The 22,682-nt window shown below is 39.9% G+C and overlaps 1 protein-coding gene across 6 annotated transcripts in view; it reads left to right on the forward strand.

Annotated features, from left to right (window-relative positions):
• Positions 1 to 151: 151 nt before the first annotated feature.
• LOC136430471 (dysferlin-like) overlaps positions 152 to 22,682 on the forward strand; it is a 46,315-nt gene continuing 23,784 nt past the window's right edge. For 2 of the 6 annotated variants that reach the window (XM_066421127.1, XM_066421126.1), the window contains exons 1-19: positions 153 to 532; positions 12,025 to 12,080; positions 12,391 to 12,482; positions 13,699 to 13,804; positions 14,409 to 14,493; positions 15,120 to 15,231; positions 15,808 to 15,853; positions 16,143 to 16,274; positions 17,072 to 17,134; positions 17,344 to 17,394; positions 17,755 to 17,785; positions 18,224 to 18,339; positions 18,800 to 18,849; positions 19,282 to 19,364; positions 20,238 to 20,341; positions 20,826 to 20,894; positions 21,101 to 21,144; positions 21,637 to 21,716; positions 22,417 to 22,517. In XM_066421127.1, coding sequence (XP_066277224.1) covers positions 421 to 532; positions 12,025 to 12,080; positions 12,391 to 12,482; positions 13,699 to 13,804; positions 14,409 to 14,493; positions 15,120 to 15,231; positions 15,808 to 15,853; positions 16,143 to 16,274; positions 17,072 to 17,134; positions 17,344 to 17,394; positions 17,755 to 17,785; positions 18,224 to 18,339; positions 18,800 to 18,849; positions 19,282 to 19,364; positions 20,238 to 20,341; positions 20,826 to 20,894; positions 21,101 to 21,144; positions 21,637 to 21,716; positions 22,417 to 22,517 — 1,533 coding nt within the window. In that variant the 5' untranslated portion in view covers positions 153 to 420. Of the gene's footprint in view, positions 533 to 5,139; positions 5,384 to 12,024; positions 12,081 to 12,390; positions 12,483 to 13,698; positions 13,805 to 14,408; positions 14,494 to 15,119; positions 15,232 to 15,807; positions 15,854 to 16,142; positions 16,275 to 17,071; positions 17,135 to 17,343; positions 17,395 to 17,754; positions 17,786 to 18,223; positions 18,340 to 18,799; positions 18,850 to 19,281; positions 19,365 to 20,237; positions 20,342 to 20,825; positions 20,895 to 21,100; positions 21,145 to 21,636; positions 21,717 to 22,416; positions 22,518 to 22,682 lie in introns of those variants that run through there. The other 4 variants (XM_066421125.1, XM_066421128.1, XM_066421124.1 and 1 more) reach the window with 3 other exon arrangements.

Genomic DNA, 22,682 nt, shown 5'->3' on the forward strand with positions numbered 1-22,682 from the left:
GCCCCCGAGATTTACTAAATCGCAGCACATAGTGTGTTTTCCAGACGGGGTCAGACAGTGTCAACCTCAAGCCTGTCTGTATTTATCACCAATATGGTTTTGTAGTCTGACGTCAATAGTTGGCAACCCTTTGCAGCTGCAAAGCCCTTTTCAACGATGCCCTCGTAAAATATGTGTCCGTAATTTTAGCGTTCGTCTTGAGTCATCGCACCAGAGGGACCAAGCTTTGGCATCAAGCCAAGATTCTTCATCCAAGACATAACTTAGCTACGCCCGTGGGCAGTTCTACGGACGACGAACAACGCCCTTGCATTTCCTGCAGTTCCAGTCCCTCGATACCCTCCGCTGGTCAAGTTGTTGACAGGGGTATCGGCCACTGAGAGAGTCGTGCCGGTTTGCCCGTACGAAGAAGGGCCCGCAATGGCTCCGGCAAAGACGACTTCGATACAGGTCCAGATCAACGCCGCTCAGAATCTACAGAACACCGACACCTTCGGCAAAAGTGATCCGTACTGCGAGATCGAATACAAAGGTATTATCAAGTGAACGCCGTGATTTTATGAAGTGTTTTGAGGGGAGGGGCGGGGTAGTATTGCTATGGACGGAGGCCTGTATACGAAGAGGTCATGGCTAACGGGTGTAAAACAACCGGACTCAAGTCGGTTGTATCGATTCAGCGTAATCATACGGTGTATATTGGTGTTCAGTCGCTCAATATCAACAGTGAATGGGGAGGGGCTTCGTACTGACGGATGCATATCTCATTCTCACCCTATGAACCTTTCCATTCCATTCACGTTCAACTCCAGTGACGTACGCCCGGCGTCCTTAGCTACGTACAGTTCAGTTTCACGTATCGATAATGATCGATATATGATTGCCGTGTGAACTCGAAGTCACACGCTGTGGGCCCGCCCATTCTAATGAATTCTTCATGCTGAGCCTGTCCTTGGTAAAACCAACACACATGTCACGCTGGTGCCGTTTGTTTCTTGTCACTACGAAATGACAGCCGCTGCGCTTCATTTAGGATGGTAATATGGCACAGCAATGGCGCGAGATATGTATGTGTACATGTTCCGTACATTTATCATGTACATACATACAGGGAGAGATGTGTCACTTAACTATGCAGTCATATACAAGCTGCATTGTTTGTTTCATGCCTTGTTTCATGCAATTATCCCCCGGGCAAGGTTTATTATTTATAACAACCCTGCGATAAACCCTAGACCTTGGGAAGGTGGGGGAGGGATAACTAGTTCTTCCACGTAAATCAAAATGTGGACAGGCACTAACGTTACATCCTGACAAATAGCCTACCAATGCAGCCTCTGTGCTATGAGCAGCACGTCACATGTTAGGGGCTACTTCTATTAGAAGTAACAGAAATTCTATTTGCGTTCTTGTCGCAATCAATTGTCCAAGCAATGAAAGAGAGCTCTAATTGTTACTCTGTTGATTATTCTTTATAAGCAAGTATACTTTCTACGCCATCTCCAGAAAAAAGTGTGGATAGAATAGGTTGTACGAGGCAAATACATAACTTTATTAGGGGGGTACATAATGCGGTAATAACGTGTTACGTTTACGATGCTGTCCAGGTAAGCAGTATGAACATTGTCAAAAATGCGGCTACCATTTCCCATTTTACCCGTCATATAGCTTTTTTTCAGGTTTCCTATGTAGCTTTTCTTTTCTTCATTTCCATGGCGTGCTATTTGTTCTCCGTGTCTCATAATCGCCCACACAACCACCCGGCTGTATGGCATACCAGGCCGTTGCCGTAGTCGTTTGTACCGAATGTCTACTATGCCATTGCGGTTCAAGTGCAAGCTTAGTGCCAACCGTCACGCATTTTTCGTCAAGGCTGGGTGTGTTTGTTATTGAACAGCAGTGGACTGAGAGAGAACAAGTTGCGACAAACGTACGTTTTGATAAATCATATTCAAAGTTCGAACGTGCCACTCATCATCAACAGTGTCATTGCGCCTTTTCCGTAGCTCCATTCACAAAGAACCGAGTATTCCTGGCTGCGCGTATCAAGTTTTAACACTGCGGGTCGGATAGATGCACTATAAAAACTGTCCAATTTTTCAGCCATTCTGTCCTATTAAATTCTATATACTGTATTACGATATCGTCGACCTAGACAAGATGTACTAAAGCACTCGTCTTTCCTCTTGAGGTCGCTAGGAGCGCTGTTTAATCATCAGGGTACGGTATTGTGTGTTGACCCCAGTTCTAATCTACTAGCAGATCTTCGAAGGGAAAATCGTAGCGTATTCTGGTCCCCCCCTTTTTCTGACGACCGACGCTAACATTTTCTTCTTCGTGACATAATGTTCAAATACTGAGACTATTTTAGTACATTACTTTATAAATTGATAGAAACTTACCTATATGTGGTAGCAATCAGTTGACCTCGCTCTGTATGGTCACTCATGGGTTAAAATATTGACTTGTCAAAGGGGGTTAAGCCTTAGATATCTAACCTTTTCGCCACAGGCGGAAACCGGAGTCTGAAACACGCCCTTCCGTGCAGCCTGGTAACAACGTGGTAACGCTGAGACTAGTCATGCGCGCCTACGCCCATCTTCTCTTCCGTCCTTGTGGTTTATAGTCTCCAAGCAGATATAAGGAAGAAGGGTCATCTCCAATCAGAGATGAAATTCGGACCATGCACGGCAAAGACGTAACAATATGCATAAAATAAGCCGGACCCTACATTCTTAGATCATAGACATACAGGATACAGGTCCCTCTCCCGTGCCAGGAAAAAGAAGAGGAAATTAGAATAGTGCCAGCCGACTTAGTAGGCGCTACGAGGCTAGAAAAGAAGTGTCACGATTCTCACAATATCCACATATATATATGTATATGAATATTGTCTTGCATACCACTGATAGATCTACTTGGAGATTAGGCAGCCTCCACCAGGCCATCTTATAGTTATGGGGGTATGAATCGTCGCTGAATTCGGCAGAAAAAGGAATAATTAGCCAGTAGAGTCAGTCCACGTTGAAGAACACATTTCGCCCGAGTAGGACGGAGCCTGCAAATGAAACCCTGCAAATATCCTCCCTCTAGCCGGCGTAGTTAGTCTGGTAGACACGTACTAGAGATTAGGGCTCCTACACTGTAATCTCTAAACAAATATTGGAAGCAAAATCTGTTACACCAAGGACATCATATAATGTCCTTGTTACACCAAGGAGGTTTAATATAGATTAAACCTCCTTGGTTACACTAACTTCTTCTTATTTCTTTCTGCTTAGCCCCGTAAAAAAGAGATTACTAGCAGTTTACGCAGATGATAATATAAACAAAGGGAAAATAAAGTTAAAGCAAGTGCAAAGACAATTTGGAAGGCAGCCTCTACTAGGCTCAACAGGTTGCTAGAAAAAAATGGCCAAATAGACAGATATACTCGTCTCCAGAGGAGTTAGCTACCCAGGGAGTACAGTTTGCGACCTAGGTATATCTGTCTATTTGTCAAATTTCTACCATATTTTTCTAGCGACCTGTGGAGCCTGGTAGAGGCTAACAGATAGGTAATTTGTAACGGAAACGGTGAGCTCGGAAAGGGTTACGATGTGGCCTTCCAACATCTGCTTGGAGATAATCATACTCTACAGCCCCGACAGGAACCAAGGGGATGGCAACCAGGCAACATCTGCTTAGAGATTTAATAGCCTTTTATGACTCTGCAAGAAGTAGATGATCATTGGTCATTATTACTGCACGAATTCATAGTCATCATGCTTTGTTGATGGTGGTAGTTCTTGGTAGGTAGGCGTGGTTCTCGCTCTGACGCCAATAGACTTACAGACACTCAGATAAATTCGTTTGACACGGAAAAGAGACAGCCCGTGGACCCTCGAAATTCTATGCAAAAGTCCGACCGTTTGACACACCCGTGACGAATGCTTCCCATGTCTACGAGAAGTAATTGACATGGCCTACATATCAAATATACAGAACCATTGAGGTTTTATCAAGACCCCGTTCACATCTCTATCATAGCCGGTTGAATTAATTCAAAGGTAGTTTCAATTTAACCTGCTAAAACCCTTATTTAGCCGGCCAATTTGCGTTCTTATTGGGCTAAGATTAGCCTCTACCAGGCCCCCGCCCTATCGCTGGGAAAATAGTAGAAATCAGCCGAGGTACTCCGCTATACAGGGTAGGTCCGCTATACAGTGAAGCTCCATTATCGATGGACGGATAATGGAGCTTCACTGTATAGCGGACCTACCCTGTATAACGGAGTACCTCGGCTGATTTCTACTATTTTCCCAGCGATAGGGCGGGGGCCTGGTAGAGGCTAGGCTTAAAGATAGCGGGCTAAATTAGCCGGGTAAATCTTTAAATTAATTCAACCGGCTACGATTAAAAACCCCTTAACAGAACATAAATAGTCTCGATCCGGAAATAAAACTGTAACTTATACGAAAGAAAAGCATGATAATTATCATCATTTTTTCGGACAACCAGCTATATTTTCTGACCGACAAATGACATTTTAATAGATCATAAACCTGACCATTAGGTGGTATTAAAAGATATCGCGTTCTGCAGAGACGTAATAAATTTTGACAGTATTTCTTGATGTATAAATTGCATCAAGCAAGGAGGTTATATAAAGCAAGGAAGTTAACCTGTATCATACTTTAACTTCCTTGCTTCAAGGAGTCAAACAACTGCTTCTCTACGAAAAAGGTATGCCAGAAGAAGTACATGTACAAGAGGAACGTGGGCGAGCCGCCCACGCTCGAGATCAGATCTACATGTTGCCCTTTGCCCAGAAGGTGTAACCCGATACAGACTGTCGATAAGAACAGCTGACACGTATTACGTACAAAGTAGAAGTAGTAGGGGGCGTTTCAATAACTTCTGGGAAGCCAGGAAGCGGGGTTAGGGATCACTTCTTCTTCTTTCACTTTCAGCAGGGCTTTGTCTAATAGTGAAAATAAAAACAAGGATAACTTCAAATGGTCAACAGTGGATCCTAGACCTACGAGTGTACGGGCACATAGAATCCTGCATAGAGGCTATCCACCTGTGACCAAAAGAAACGAGGCTATTTTATTATTTGCGAAGTGGGGGGAGAACCGGAAGTAGTAGGGAGGGGCTAAAATTCGCGGCGCATATTTGGACGCCTGGGGAATGTAGACAGCCGTGATGGACCGCTAGTACCGGAGTTCTGACCCCGAAAGTCTCTGGCACGGGAAGTTCTGTAGAATTACATCTCTGGGCACGGGTCTCCGGGACCGCTCAGACATGTCCTCGATACAGGTAACGGTCCTCAGCGCCTCCAACTTGCCAAATGTGGAAAAATTCGTCGGCAAGAGCGACCCGTACGCGACACTTGACTTCCAAGGTATGAGCGTGGTTCCCTCTTGTACATTACCAACAATACCCAGCGCTATGCTGGGCGTGGCGGTACCGCTATCTAACGTTACATGTACAGCCGGAAACCTTGAACTAGTACGACAAGAAATCTGAACTATAAGCTATTTTCTTGTTGATCAGTCTCGATAACTGGCTGTAGAATCCACAACAAACATGTGAGACACTTGAAAGACCGCAGTATATTTTCTGCAACTGTTGCTGTAACGTTACTCCTCCGGGAATAAACAATGGCACTGGAAAGTAGGTTTCATAAACACTAAAATTAGGCCATTTCTTATCAGCCCTTTCTTATGATTTGACGTTATCATACCGTCATTTGCAACAAAAATGTAAGCGAGGACCAACGCCAAACGTGTCCCATTGTCCTCTTTGAAAGTAAAGTATTGATGGTATGAATAAGTTATGAGCAGATAATACACTGTTAATTCGTTATTTTTGCAATCGATGAAAGGAGAACAGGAAGTTTTCACGATTTCAAGTTTGCAGTTGAAACCATTCTTTAGTATAGTAGCTAGTAATACAAAGGAAATGCATATTCATGGTGTGACGATTTCATGGCGGTGAGTAAAATACATTCTGAAAATTTGAAGATTTTCAGTACTTTGTAATGATTTATTGAATACCTTGAAATGTAGGTGTGCAAACTCAGTCCTAGAGTGTCAGGAAGGTACTTGAAATTGACATTGAGTCTAGATACAAGTGCAACATGCCATGCTTGGGTTGTATAGTTAAACGGCACAACCAGCCAGACATAGAATTAGAAATAAGATAAATAAACTTTTCTTTGCATATACTTTACAGAGTTCAGATTCTCTAGTTTCCTTGTAACTACAGACCAAGGGGTTTATATAGTCTATATAACCTCATTGTACAGACTAACCAAACGTACAAACCTTTCTGTCAGTAAGCGTAATATGGTGCAAACATGACTCACGAGCGACCAATGTCTTACAGAACAATTTGTTTAACTTCAGGGAGGGTCTGAGTGCCCTTTGTTGTGCTGTATATACAACTGACGTTTCCCTGTTTTAGAGAATGTGCATTTGACGGGTCCAAGAAAGACTGAGTATTTTTTTCACAAGAGATTGGAGAAAAATTCTCCAAATTGGCAACTGAACATGTTTTCACGACCTTTATAGTTTATTTTGTTATTTAGCGATTATGGGAGCAGATGTAAGCTTGTTAATACTAATGATAATGTGCACGATAATGACAACTGAAAATGCCATCTTTGATTTTAGAAAATGTAAGAAGTTTAAAGCTTCATAAAGGGAACCGCATTACTTTGACTATATTGTTATATCATATTATGTACATTATTCTACTTATGGATTTGAAGTACATGTAGGTTTAGATTTTCTCCCTGTTAAGTGATCATGCAGGTTTAGACAGGCCATTTTGATATGGTAGACAGTGTTATGGAAAGTTACAATCAATGATAACAGATATTCCAGCAATCAATCAATGTTATCAGATATTCCAGCAGAATTTAGAGAGAAAACAAAACAATGCTGGTGCAGTCACTCATTGGTTTTCAATGGGAGCATAAACAAAGGTGCTTCTGATGGCTAGATTTGCAAAAACTGAGCATTGGAATTTCACATAATGCATAATCAGTGCATTATGCATTATTCAATGTTATTCTGATCACCCCTACCAGGCTATGACTAGGCAGTTTCAGAGGTATGATGAAGAGGAACTAATTACATTACAGAACTTCCTTGTTTATAGAGTAACCTTTACTGAAAGATTGTCTAGGACTTGATGAGTGGGAGGGTATATGAAATTACCAAAAAATGTCAGAGCTGTATTAATAGATAAGAAATATCTGCAATACAAACTTTAGAGAGCTGCAATACAAACTTGCAAGAGCAAAAGAAAAATGGTAGTGACTGTTTATATTTGCATATAACCCTTGATAATGTTGCTTTTTCCCATATGATTAATATTAATCATGTTGGTGACAGGAACTCATACATCAGCCCTGACTAAAAATGGTCCTAGTTCTGTCCCCACTCCACCCCCATTATTATAACGTACAAGGAAGGATTGTAAGGGAGTTGTCAGTAAAGATCATGAGTTAAGCTCATTTGACATTAAAAAATGCATAAAGACAGAAAGACAATTTACAAACTAATAGAAGGTCTAATTTCGCACCAACACAACTTCAAAGGAAGGATTGTGAGAAACTATTTTTAAAGAAACTTTTGACAATATATTTGACATAATATAAAAATTCTCAAAATGTATAATGAGAGAACTCCAGAGATATCTAAAGCTCTAATTTCGCACCAACACAACTTAAAACCCCATATCCTTTTTGTAGTGTCCACGCAGATGTTCCAGTAAAAAAACTGTTAACGATTTTCTACCCGGATATCTGTTTGTAGGTTATCCTGCTTGGTCTGTCCCTTCATTTTATGCAAGTGATAATAGTGAGGTACAGTCAAACCTGCCCAAGGCGACCACCCGGCGGACCGAGCAAAAATGGTCGCGATGGACAGGTGGTCGCCATGAAGAGGATTCCACTCACATGTTTCCAGGTCGAGGTTTTCAAATACAGTACGTAAATGAATGGAAATTATGTGAATTTAGACAGCATGACCCCCACCAGGTTCAATTCTCATTGACAGAAAGATCCTACAAAAATTTTATTTTCCGTTATCGTTGTAATAATTGTATACCACTACATCGTGTACAAATTTTCGTCATAATTTTGACTACTCGCAGCGCCCTCCCGAATTCACACCTTACACACACGCACATCATCGAAGTTTTAAGGCCTAAGACAAATCCCGAGATAACACCTGCTGGCCCCAGCATTTTTTGGGGCGCCGACCGCTGGATGAAAGGGTCAAAAAGTTTTCGATCTGACAACTAAAGATGAAAACGGAACGGTGTGATTTCGTCGCGCCGCCAAGCTCTGTGCGACCGCATGGAAAGGTAAGTCAGTGCAGCAGAACGCACAGCGTCCAATAAAGGTTTGTGAGATTCATGGAAATAAAAAGAATATAAGAATATCAATTTTCATCAATAACAAGAGTATTCGCAAATGTTCATACACAAAAGCATCGTGTTTTAGAAAGGTCAGCGGTACGTCAAATCCGAGCCGCGCCAAATCCAAGATGGCGTCGGGACCAAGGAACAACATTTCTCACCCGATGTTTTGCCCGCCGCGAAGTCATTTTTCGGTGGAATTTAGTAAGACACAGTGACATTTTTGTTGAAAATACAAAAAAATAGATAGCAATTTCTGTTAGCTGTGAAATCTGACTTTTTGACGCCATGCACTATGTATTCGTTTTGAAAATTGAGTTTAAACCGAACTGAGTTTGCAGTAAACTATAAGATTTCGATAGGCACAACAACATCACAAACATTTGTCTTTTTACAATGTTTATAGGGGGAACGTTTTATCAAAACAGTTCATGGAGGAATCGATGCTATAACATTGCTATTCCATATATTTTTGTCCTTACAGTCAAACCTGCCTAGGCGACCACCTTTTCAACGCGACCACCTGGCCATGGCGACCGCTTTTTCTCGGTCCCGAAAATTTTCCCCATAGGCACATGCATCAAGCTGCCTGCCCAAGGCGACCACCTGTCCAACGCGACCGCGACCGCCACGAATTGGGACCGCACAGAGCACAATCCCTGCCCATGGCGGCCTCCTAATTTTCAAGCGTGTGGTGACATCGGATCATTTTGCTGTCGGATTTCACGGAAATGTTTTCAAGACTTTGAAGGACAAAAATATATGGAATAGCAATGTTATAGCACCGATTCCTCCATGAAGTGTTTTAATGAAACGTTCCCCCTATAAACATTGTAAAGACAAATGTTTGTGATGTTGTTGTGCTATCGTAATCTTATAGTTTACCGCAAACTTAGTTCGGTTTGAACACAATTTTCAAAACGAATACGTAGTGCATGGCGTCAAAAAGTCAGATTTCACACAACTTACTATCTATTTCTTGTATTTTTAACAAAAATGTGTCTGTGTCTTACTAAATTCCGCCGAAAAATGACTTCGCGGCGGGCAAAACATCGGGCGAGAAATGTTGTTCCTTGGTCCCGACGCCATCTTGGATTTGGCGCGGCTTGGATTTGGCGTACCGCTGACCTTTCTAAAACACGATGCTTTTGTGTATGAACATTAACGAATACTCTAGTTATTGATGAAAATTAATATTCTCATTTTCTTTTTATTTCCATGAATTTCACAAAACTTTATTGGACGCTGTGCATTCTGCTGCACTGACTTACCTTTCGATGCGGTCGCACAGACTGACAGAGCTTGGCGGCGCGACGAAATCACACCGTCCCGTTTTCATCTTTAGTTTTCCGATCGTAAACTTTTTGCCCCTTTTATCTATCGGCGCCCCAAAAAAGGCTAGGGCCAGCAGATGTTTTCTAGGGATTTGTCTTAGGCCTTAAAACTTCGATGATGTGCATGTGTGTGTGTGTACTATTTAATGTAACGTGTGAATGCAGAAGCGCGCTGCGAGATCATCGAGGCAACCATTGTTTTGTAGTCAAAATTATGACGAAAATTTTTACACGATGTAGCGGCATAGAATTATTACAACGATAACGTAAAATGTAATTTTTTGAGGATCTTTCTGTCAATGAGAATTGAACCTGGTGGGGGTCATGCTGTCTAAATTCACATAATTTTCCATCCATCTACGTACTGTATTTGAAAACATCGACCTGGAAACATGTGAGTGGAATCCTCTTCATGGCGACCACCTGTCCATCGCGACCGTTTTTGCTGGGTCCGCCGGGTGGTCGCCTTGGGCAGGTTTGACTGTATTTTTGTCCTTCAAAGTCTTGAAAACATTTCCGTGAAATCCAACAGCAAAATGATCTGATGTCACCGCACGCTTGAAAATTAGGCGGCCGCCATGGGCAGGAATTGTGCTCTGTGTGGTCCCAATTCGTGGCGGTCGTGGTCGCGTTGGACAGGTGGTCGCCTTGGGCAGGCTTGTGCCTATGGGGAAAATTTTCGGGACCGAGAAAAAGCGGTCGCCATGGCCAGGTGGTCGCGTTGAAAAGGTGGTCGCCTAGGCAGGTTTGACTGTATGTAGGATAACCCTGTAGGGCTTACATGTTCAACAAAGTTGTTATCAGTAACCAACACAGTACAGGATGTTTATCTTCTCCTCTTGCACAAGATTATGTTTGTCCTCTTCGGAAGAACATGAAATAACAAGCTTGAGGAGGTTTGATTTGATTAAAGCTCCTTGGTAGCACTATATTCTATGTATGTTATGATATTATTCTCGTTCATACTAGTAGTCAGTACAGACTACAGAGAGGTATATGGAGGCCATCATGGCACTCCGGCCATCACTTAACAGAGTGGGGTTATAAACTTCCTGGCATGTTTGACTAATTGCTGACGTCACATATCCGTAAATCCGACACATGTCAAGAAAGTTAAGTTGATTGGTCATTATTGATCCTGAAGAAGGCGACAGCGGTAGTTGAAATTTTGATCCGTGAATACCTAGTCCATAGTGTTGGAAAAAAAGTTAGCATTGTACTATGACTACATGTGTACTACCAACACAGATCAGCTTCCATGACAAGTAACAGTACTGTCACAGAAATCATGTATACAAAACCAACTGCTAGTTCCTACCACTACCTCTGGGCAGTTTGAACACGGTTTGAATAATCACTTACAATTTGTATCTTATTCAAAGAAAATGACCACAAGTTGATGTTTTCTCCCCAAACTCACTGTTTATCATCATACCATCCAAAGTACACTCTACATTCCTGTACCTGCTTATAGCCACAAACTTTCTCCTCCAAAAATTACAAAGCAAAGCCAAGAGTTCCTGCTGGATAAACCTCCCATATCCACCCTTCCCTGGTATCTTAGGATGGTACATTGTGCTCAACATATTAAGTTCATCCAAGGAGGTTAAAATCCTATTTTAACCTCCTTGGTTCATCACAGGACTATGTCAGTTGACCCTAGTACATACATGTACTACATGCAAGGCCAGTCTAACCACTCAGAGCTAAGGCCTCTTATTCACATTGAAACATTAGAAGTATGGAACTGATTATTTTTTCAATGCATATGATCACACAAATTATTTACCTAACAATTGAGTAGAACCAAGTCGGTAGAGTCCTGTGACACTTAAGCTTGGAGAGTTAAAGAATTGATGGGCTATTATATGCCCTTAAATGTATACAATGGTTATGCAGGATTTCACAATGAATATCATCAGACTCAACCTGGCTTCATACAGAAGGCTGTTCTAAATCTTAACCGCATGACGTTAATCGTTGAGATGTTTTGACCGCTTGATTGGCAGCATGGTCTTCCTCTCCCCACATAGAAATACCCTCATGTCCTCAGAATTTGAATACAATGCTGAAATCAGCCTTAAGCTCTGCTCTGAAGCAGTAGAAAATTGGTCTACTCAACCAGACAATCCCCCCTGCATTATCAAGTTTTTGAATTCCAGATGCAACAATTGTTACAGGCACAACAACTATGTCAGGGCTTTGTAACTGTAAAAGAATGAGTGTGATAGAGCACAAAATCATATCCCTGCAATAACTGTAATTTTTTTTTGTACAGGTGATAAGAAGAAAACAGAAGTCAAGGAAAATGAGCTGAATCCTGTATGGGACCAGGTGAGAAATAGACTTAACCTTTGGTTTGCCTATATGAATAATCTTATTCCAATGCTTCATGTCATAATGTTGATATAAAGATGTTTGAAAACAAGACATCTTATGCTGGGTTGTTTTGTGAAAGTAGTGATGTCAACTGTCAAAATACCCAACACCTTTCATTTCAATGTGATACTAGTAGTGAATTAGGGTACCCGGTGGAATTATACATGTAAGAGTTGATATTGCCTGACTTATTATAAAATACATTCTATTCTGTATTGACCAAACTGTTTTACACCATCCTGATGTCTTAATGTTGTATCTTCAGACATTTACCTTTGACCTTGGGGGGAAGGCACTCGACCCTTCGGATAGCTTGACAATCGGTGTCAAGGACTATGAACGTGTTGGCAGGAACAGGTACGTGGTTCACCACGCTGTCCATGACAGATTTCGCAGGTTCTAATACCAATCTCCTTGACTTGAATGCAGTTTGTTGTACTTAAACTATTTTGCACGCTGCAGAAGTCTCCCTAATGTCAGTTATGTAGTGAGATTTGCAAGATGAAAGTTATATTGCTTTAAATGAATTTATGTAAAAACTTTAAAAAAATATTTTTCAATCATTTTAATGTCAGAAAGATACATTTAAGAACTGTATCCATTCTGAGTCCTTGCCATATACACATTATTTCACATGAATATTCACAATGTATTTCTATCTACAGCAATGACAAGCTAAAGGACTATTGTATTTCTTAGTTGGATGTTATTATATCAAAGTGCTAGTCTATTTCCCAGTACTGCACTAAGTAAAATTGTGGTCCAAGCTTTTCTATTGATAGCCTATCCTTCAGTCTTATTCCAGTCTGGCCCATTTAGGTCACTATAAATGTGGTTCTGGAGCTAGTCTATCCTGGTACTGTACCAGTGAAGGTGTGCTTCTGTGCTGTCTGTATGTTAGTGTATCCATTGCAGGTCAATGTTTAAACTTTAAAGAATGCTAGTTGACCAGGTGAAGGTGTAAGTTACTACTGGTGAAGTTGTACCTATATGTGATCCTGAGCTGTTGGCAAAGTAGTGGGCAACCTCAAGCCAACCGTACACACTCACGCCGTATCTTCAGAAAAGACGCTGTAGCCGCATGTTCCCATTTATAACTTTATTGAAGCCCACATCCAGACTAGTTTTGCCTTGTGTGTGGCTTTCTCGATGGTCAAAGGCTTGAATGAGCAAGTACAATGTGTCCTGTCTTATATAGACTGGTCCTGAGCTGTTGTAATGTTAGTCTAAGCTCTAAGTTATACCTTACCAGTATGACCCAAAGGTTAAGGTGTTGTAAGGGTCTTAGTGTACTTAAGTGGAGCACTAGTCAATGATCAGATCCAGTAGAATACCAGTCTGACCCATGCAGGTTGCTGGGAAAATTTGTGGCTCTTATTAATAAAAGTCAAATCCTAGAAGTATAAAATGCCTCGCCTACATGTAGACTACCGGGAAAAGGTGTAGTTCTGAGTGGTGATAGAGTTACTGGATAAATCTATACCTTTAATTTCAATTCTAAAGGTATAGTCCTTAAATCCTAGCAGTAGTATAAATCATCAGATCCAGTAGAATGCCAGTCTGACCCATGCAGGTTACTGGGTGAGAGTGTGGTTCCCCTGCGGGATGTGGTATCGGCGCCGAGTCACTCCTGTGAACTGAATCTCACCCTGCAGGATGGAAACAAGCGACCCACCATGGTGAGCTGCTATGGGCCACACACGGTCAATAATGTATCAATAATCAATAACAATAGATCAATAATGAATCAATGATGACTCACACCACAGCCAGTAATTTCTAATGCACCAAAAAATCTTGATTCTTTTTTCTATTGAATAATGTTTGTTACCGGAACCGATTGTCAGTTTTTGCAAAGAGAATCATAACAATGAATAACACAATCATTCTATAGTAACTATCTGATTGTTGAAATGAGTGAAAAGATTAATATTTGATTTGCTTTGATTTAACTTTTGTCTAATGTATGTTCTATTGTCCATGCTGTAAACTTGTTAATGAATGATTTGGCACGTAAAGGAAAGTTGATTTAGTATTTGCTTCACGGGTTTTTATAAGGCATTCTTTCATACGTGAGGGGTTCTGCTAAAGTTTCTATGAGTTCAAATCAGTCAGGAGACTCAGGAAGCAATTTTACTAGATATATGACAACTTTGCCACTTCAGCAGTTCAGAATGAAGTCAGTAGAAAGAGTTTGAGTTACTAAATGCCTTCAGTCGTTCAGGGGAAGGTTTTGGTTAGGCTTCAGAAAATGTGATGGTTTGGGACGTGTGTGTTTGTCAGGCCACCATCAGTCTCAAGATCTCGTACCAGCCACCTGCGCAGGAAGTCGCACCTGAAGCACCTGGTGCAGAGGAGTCCGCAGAAGGTCAGGGTTCAGCTGATTTCTTGTTGCATATACGTGGTTCTTGCTGATTTGGGCGTGAGACTTCATATCACAACAAGGTGTAATGAAAAATGGTTGACACAACTTAACAAATGCCTCTACTGTTAACACAAGAGGGTGTGTAACAGTCAGTAATACTATATAACCTAGTCTGTAACTAAATAATCTGGTGGTATGAAATATGTCCCTGTTTGCTAGATATCATTATAACTCCTTTTTGTGGTAACCAAGCTCATTGTCAAAGCCTGATATTGTTTGAACTTGGTACAGAAATGTAAGTGTGTGCCTTAAACACAGTGGATGTGGATATTCTATGCAGTAACAGTAAAGGCCTACAAAAAAGTCAAGTTGTATAAAATCTTTTCATCTTTGTTGCAAGCTTTTCCATCAAAATATATACACCGTTGCTGGTAGTTACATCTAACTAATCTGTATCTGTATCTATATAGCCGGTACAACCGCCATTGTTGTATTGCTAAATTGTATTTTATTTCTCCATAAATAGTGGGTAACACTGTCATCATAAGTGGGTAGCACTGTCATCATAAGTGGGTAGCACTGCCACATCATATTCAGAAGATAAACATATAAATGTATGTATTGAGTAGGTGGAGAGGTGGGAGACTTGACCTATGGTGAAGGAGGCACAGAAGAGCCTCTACAGGAAGAAGGAGGCGTGGTCAGCACAAAGGGCGGCAAACCCTCCAGGGGAGTCGCAAGGTAAGGGTGTGGCACATTTGTAGCAAGGTGGGTTTACAGCTGGAAAATTGAGGGAATTCTTGGGACAGTCAACTCAGGGATGTGTTGTACAAAGTTCAGGTGTCTTGTAATGGAATCGAAGGGTTATAATGGAATCTAACTAAAGTAGATCCATGTGCTGGTTTCATGGTAGCCCTCGGTCCTCAACATCACTGTGGACCCTTTGGATCGTTGTGGACAGTTGGGTCTGTCATAGCCTTGATGAGAATCATACAACAAAAAATCTCACGACGTTTGTGACTGCACATTGATTAAGACAGGTTACCTGACTTAAGAATACTACAGGTAAAAATACAACCTCCCAACAAGGCCACAATACTGTAATATTTGTGCACAATGTGATATTTGATATGAAGGGACCTTACATGTCTGTGCCAGACTGTAAACAATGTAATGAAACGAAGTAATGTTGCAATCATATTATGTCTTTAGTGTTCATATTGCATTTAGTATTTTGATTTGAAACTTCATCTGGATGGTATTTTGAAGAATGTCTTATGTACAATGTACTGATATGTGTGTGTTTTCTGGTTATAGGAGGAAATTGCCTGGAAATCTGTCCAATAAACCCATGGACTTCCAGGTAGGAATATTCTTACCCATGAATCAATGAGCTATTGATCAATGTCAATCATTTTATAGATGATGATGAATTAATCATAAGCTGAACTGCATTGTTTCCATACTTGCTGAAGATGACATAACCATATAACGAAAACATTTATCAATGATAAAAATTCTTCATAGCAGCTGAGGACATGCCAGAATGTTGATTTATGTAAGAAGACTTTTAGTTTGTGTGATAATAACCTCATTTTCCAATGACCTACCGACTTGATGACACTATTCACAGTGTTTCACCTGTTTCATAGATACGAATCAGGGTCCTGGAGGGACGACGAATTGCCGGGTCCAACATCTCTCCTGTCTGTAAAGTCACTGTTTCCAACCAATCCAAACAGACAAGAGTCAAGAAAAGCACAGATAGCCCTTTCTATGATGAGGTACGTTTAATAGGATGCCCTTAAATTTCCTCCATCACTCAGATACAAACTTGGTCTTTTCTTTAAATTGATTGTCTGCTGTGTGCTCTTTGGTGGAACAAATTAGCAACAGGTCCTGACATCACAGAAAGCACACAGTAGACAATTGATTTAAATATTACATTCTACATTTGTATTAGATGTTTTTATGTGAATTATAGAGGAAATTTCATTTCACTAGCAATGTTTCTTAATAAAGTTATTTCCAGTGGGGCCTGTAAGGGGTACAGCCAGTCTAGACCCCAGCCAAGCTGCTCTGAGATTGGAGGACACTGACTTTCACTGTCATACTACAGTCACATTTACCAAGGAGTTGATAAAAGCTCCTTGCAGTTACGAACTGATTTTATGTGTGAATTGATATCAACTAGGGGCTTGCCAGATCCTCAAAGATAGTCCAGCAACCACTGAGATCTCACTGGGCCCTCACCAAAAGCGCAAAAAACAGCCCGCATCTACCCACAGTTAGGCAATGTGACAGACTGTAGCATAAACGACTAAGTGATATAGTAGGTAACTTACTCATGTTTTGACATTTAAAAGATGTCAAGTGTTATGTTACACCAGAAAAATTTGTTTCAATTGATATATTATATATGTTTAAAGTACATCATTGTTTTTGTTTCCTTAAAAGTATTCAATTTGCAGAAACTATGTTTAAACATTTTTGCTACAGAATTGAAAACTGGTTAATTAAGAGTCAGTTGCAACATTTGTGTTCAATCAATTTTAACATGTTTTTTCAATTTTGTGTCTAGCTTTTCTTCTTCAACTTCCACGAGTCCCCTGCGGAACTGTTTGGAGAAATGATAGAAATTCAGGTGAGCTTGATATAAAAATCAGGAAAGATCTACTAGTATCTGAAGAAGGAAGGGACTTTCAACCTTTCTTAAGTGTTGACTTTCAACAACTTTATAGGCTCCACTTACATGTAGAGTATGAATTTGGTATATGAATTAGGCTTTGCACTTTTTCCAAAAAGTTTTTTTGACACATGACTGATGAAGTCTTTATATTATACCAAATATAGGTGTTCAACTCACGCAAGCTTCGTTCAGATGCTTTCCTTGGTTCCTTCAAGGTATGTACTGTACATTGTCATGAATTGTGATTTGGGACTGATTTTTTAGATTTCATAAATAGATAAAAACTGCCCAAGCTCTTCTCTGTCTAACTGTTATATTACAACTTCTCAGTGTTTGTTTATATGACTTTAATATGAATGTTATTAATATGATCTTTATTACTTTAAGGCCTGAGAGTAATCTATCTAACCTTTTGTTGATGAAGGCATTTTCTTTGACTGTTTTTTTAGTAATGTTTTATTTTGTCATCTGGTTTGGTGACTTATTAATAAGATCCATCTAACTTTTGCTAAATTTTGTATGCAAGTTTGCATAACCCCTGTTGAGCTAACCTCTGTCCAACCTTCTCTCTGTAGCTGGATATAGGGGTAGTCCACAGACAACCTAGTAAGTAACATTGCCATTTTGGCAGTTGACTCTTGAATATTGTTGATTATAACTGTTCTAATCTTGATTGAAAACTATTCAAAGTTAGATTCTACCCTAAACTACAAAGTTATCTTCTTAGGACATACTAATTTTATTTCTTGGTCCTTTGATTTTTTTAAAAATTATTAAGGGGGCAGTTAATAAAAAATGAAAATAACTAAAGGAAGTGACAGGCATTCTTTGAAAGCCCAAAATGCTAATACAGGGGCCACAAAGTTGTTATTTTCTATCTTTTCAAATCACAAAACGATAAAGCGCTAGATTTGAGAACCAAGAAATTAAAATGTTGTGCTTTATTTATCTCTACTGACTTTTCTAACTGCTGATTGATGTGGCAAATATACATACATAAAGTACATACGATTCTGCATCACTAATTCTTACTGTTGATGTTAGATCATGCCTTCCTTCGCCGCTGGGTTTTGTTGAGTGACCCCAACGACCCCACTGCCGGTGCTAAGGGGTACATGAAGATGTCCATGATTGTGCTGGGGCCTGGAGAGCAGCCTCCAGTAAGGCATTACAGATTACAGCTTCAGAACGTTCTCCAAGACTTGCTTTGGAAATCAACTCAGTTTTACCCTACCTTTATTGATACCTTAAGATTGTCTATTAGGTTATTGATTCTATGTGTAATCAACTAAGAAAGATTTATATGTATATGTTTCTGTAAGTTAGAGTAATAAAGTAACATAATAATTGCAGTTTAATACTTGACATTTGCTGGAGAACTTTTAAGATGTCTTCTTGCAAACAGATGTTCTCATAGTACAGTAACTTTTATTTTGTCAAGAGTTGCTGCTAAACCATTCTAATTTACATCTACTTAATGTGTATGAGTAACTGAATATTGTATTATGGAACAGTTTCAAATTATCTCAGAAATAGCACATATATTGTCTTTTGTTGTGAGCTCAAACCAGACATTCGGAAAATAGCTCAAGTTTCTTTTTTCCCTTTGTTCCCCCCTAGTCTGAGAAAGTAGAAGGCGAGGCAGAAGTTGATTCTGATGACATTGAAGCGTAAGTACAGAAATGCACTGTCATGATTCATGATTCTGTAATATTGTCCTAAGCACTTGAAAATATTTGATACACAAAGCAGAGGAATAAAAGTTAATGGAGATGTATTGTTAATGCTCTGTTGCTTTGTTTTTATTAATTCATTTCAAAGTAGTATTATTGTGTGTGTTTTTGACCTACGTAACGTCTACCATCTTTGATTGACATATATTTGACAATCAAAATAGAGGGCTACTAGTTTTTGATGACTGACATGAAGCTTTTACCCTTTCAGGGGAGAAATTATAATGGGAGAACTATGGGTAGTCAGTTTTTTATGCTGGTGGTAAAGTTAGATTTTTGATATCAGTGCATCAGCTCAAAGAAAGTTACAAAGCAGTACTATCCAGCAGGGCAAGTCTGAGAGAAACTGTGACCATTTTCTCTTCCCAGAAACCTTCTGCGACCAGCCGGTGTCGAGCTCCGCCCCGCCATGTTCATCTTCAGGGTGTTCCGAGCAGAGGACGTGCCACAGAGTAAGGCTGGCTCATTTTCTTGTAAAGTTTGAAAGTGATCTCTAACCAGTTTAGCTCTCTGAAAGGCTTATCTTCCACTGGTCATGACAGAAAAGACAGAATCTGATGTTACAAAATACTGTACCAGCAAATGCAAACATTCATGGGGATTTGATTTCATGGTAGGGAGAAAAAGGAGTTTTTGCTGAAGTTTGTGGTTGAAACAATGGGTTAGGCAGGCAGAGAAGACAGTAAAGAGGTCGCTGCAAAAACCGCAAACATCAAACCACTGCAAAAATGTCATCATTTACAGTATATGTTGGGTGAGCGACTGGGATGCTAACTCTCAACCTTCAGGACTGGTCTAGTGATGCTCACCCCTAGACCACGCACACTGCTGTATTAACTTAGGAACTGTCCAAACTAATTGGCTAAAGGCCAGTGGGAATGAACAGCTGTGTCAGCCTGTAGCACTGTATGCAGACCAAATAATGTTACATTTACTAAAAATTGATTGATTTTTGGTCAATGTGTGTATAGTATACTGTCTTTATTTTGAGTGCAGTCAACTAATTTTGTAATTTAAAATTGCTTTTATAATTCTTAAAAAATACTGTTAAACTGTATCCTAGTGTAGATATTACTGATAGGAATTGGAGCATCAATTGAAGGATAATTGCTTCATTTGAAAGCACATAATAGGCTCTCAAGTAAGCTGTTCAGAAAGAATAATGTACTTTTATCTTGCTTTAAGTTTGTCAATAGACTCACTTCCAAGTTGACCAGCAGTGCAGCTAGTTTATTGGCTGGATATTTGATTGATTGACTGAGAGGCTGACTGGTTGATTGACAGTTCCCTGTAATGCTGACAGGCTGATTGCTTTATCGTTACAGTGGACACATCTGCAATGCAAGGCATAAAGAAGGTGCTGGGTGTGGGTGAGGTGCAGAAAGAGCTTGTGGATCCTTACATGGAGGTGCACTTTGCAGGACGAAAGGTCAGCTGGGGTCACCTTCCTTACCATCCAATACTAATATGGAGTTGCACAATATTTTCTGTATCCAAGCATGGGCTACATTAAAAGTTCGCACTTTTATTTTGACAATGTAAAAGATCGTATAGGTGGCCGTTAGTTGGCTTGTGAAAAGCACTTGATAAGGGGCAGGCTAGTGCACTGCTCCTTTCAAAATGGAAAGTTTTTTTTCTTCTATAGAATTAAAGAACCAACCTGTGGTTTCTCCTCCTGTTTTACACAATTTTTACACAATTTACAAGTTTTGAATGTACCTTCTATTTAGTTGAACTGCTAGACTCCAGCTTCACATTTTTAGACAAGCCAATTTGGCAGAATTTTTAATGAATTATAATGAATGAAAATTTAATGAATACACACGTATGACTGCAAGAGGAGTTAAGCATTATTCAAGCAGATCCCCTCTGCAATCAAAGTCTTATCCATTTAAATCTGTTCACTTGTACAGGTTAACACCAAGACTTTGTATAACTCTGACCATCCTGAGTGGAACCAGGAGTTGCGACTAGGCATGAGGGTGAGTACTCAACTCTTCCTGTCGGTGTTCACATATTTGTATGTATCTTAGTCTATCATTGTCTGCCTTTGAATGCATTAAGCATGAAAAAAATTCAATTTCAAAAAATGATTTTGTGGTTTAGTGTAAGTTGGAGGCGAAGTGTAGAGATACGCATCTCATTTGTGTTCTGTTTACAAACATTCAAACTTTCTTTGTTTTTACAGTTTCCTTCCATGTGTGAGGTCATCAAGCTGCGTATTAAAGACTGGTGAGTCGTACTGGAAATTTATTGATTTTCATGGGAACTTAGTTTCACAAAAGGAGAAGAAAGGAGTTTTACACGGTGTAGTACAGTGATAATATATAGCTATGGAAATCAATTTCTGCAGTGTCATGTGTGGTAACTATGAAACCACAGAAATAAACATTTCAAGACTTACAGTAAGTTTGAAATTGAGTGTGATTGTTCAATTGGGTAGTTATTTTATAGTGGTACAGTATAATTGTTAGCAGTAAAATGTACTCTCCTGTGACTTTTGAGTCACATCATATTGTGAAATCTTTCTACTGACTGTCTGTGTGATATTTAGCCATTGAAAAGTAAGGATCTCAGAAGAATCTGCATTTGTATATTAGATATGCAGGCCACTAAATTGTGGCATTTCCTGTCAATGGCCCACAAGTTTGTCATACTGTCAAAACTGAGCAACTGGTGATGTATTGACATGGTAAAGTGTATATTTCCATGTATGTATTGCAGGGACCGCATCAGCGCAGACGATACAGTTGGTACAGGCCTCCTGAACCTGTCTATGGTGTCCTGGCCTGGTGAAGAGGACGGTAAGTCAGATTAACTGTGTCATCATCTCTCTTGTATCCCACTTCTGACACCAGAGTAAGATATCAAAGATGATGCATACCCTGCAGATGTTCAGCAAGGCTAACTGTTAGGGTGTGGGAACCCCTTTTCTTTATTTCATACAATAAGTCACTTATTACAGATGTGGTCTCAAGAAGCTACATATAGATATGGCTTGACTGATGTCCGGTCATAGCCCTTCAACAAATAAATTCCGCTGATCCTAGCTGTACCGTCTGCAAGAATTGACAAATGGACAAAGAGATGATATCTCTTCCTTCTTTTCTTTTTTGGTATTTACTATGCATGGATGTAAATGTCATTTTTTATCCATATATAGATGTCCTCAGTTTTGGTAAGCTGTAAAATGTGTAGCGGTGTTTCAACTGCACATGTAGGACATTCAGTGATGGGATTCCATTGCTTTTCAGTCTGCTCTAGCTGGCTATGTGTAGATGGCTAAATCGTCCTCAACCCCAAGGGTCTACTTCTTTACAAATGTGTTGATATCAGAATCTGTAGACAATGAGCTTCATTGATCACTCACCCTGAAAAATATATTTTTTTTGCATTGTCTGTAGGCTGTATGTCACCCCCTTTTGTAGTAGTTTTCATGACTAGTATGAAGTATTGAGCATTGCAAAGATCCCCCTTAGAATGTTCTTATTCCATTCATCCTAGGATTCCTGCCTTGCTTCGGACCCTGCTTCATCAACATGTATGGTTCAGTTCGTGAGTTTCGGACCTTGCCAGATGAATTTGATGACCTCAATTTGGGAAAGGTGGGTGCCTTATGGCATATATGTTGATCAATTGCTGAATTGTTTCATAGCTTTTTCATACAGTCTCTATCAAATGTGCATTTACTACTTCAAAGAATGTAATGATGTTTTTTTTACAGTATCATTAATTTTGTCTTGATTACTGAAAAAAACAACGAACAAATG

Source organism: Branchiostoma lanceolatum, chromosome 3 (genome assembly GCF_035083965.1).
Source record: "Branchiostoma lanceolatum isolate klBraLanc5 chromosome 3, klBraLanc5.hap2, whole genome shotgun sequence".
NCBI lineage: Eukaryota > Metazoa > Chordata > Leptocardii > Amphioxiformes > Branchiostomatidae > Branchiostoma > Branchiostoma lanceolatum.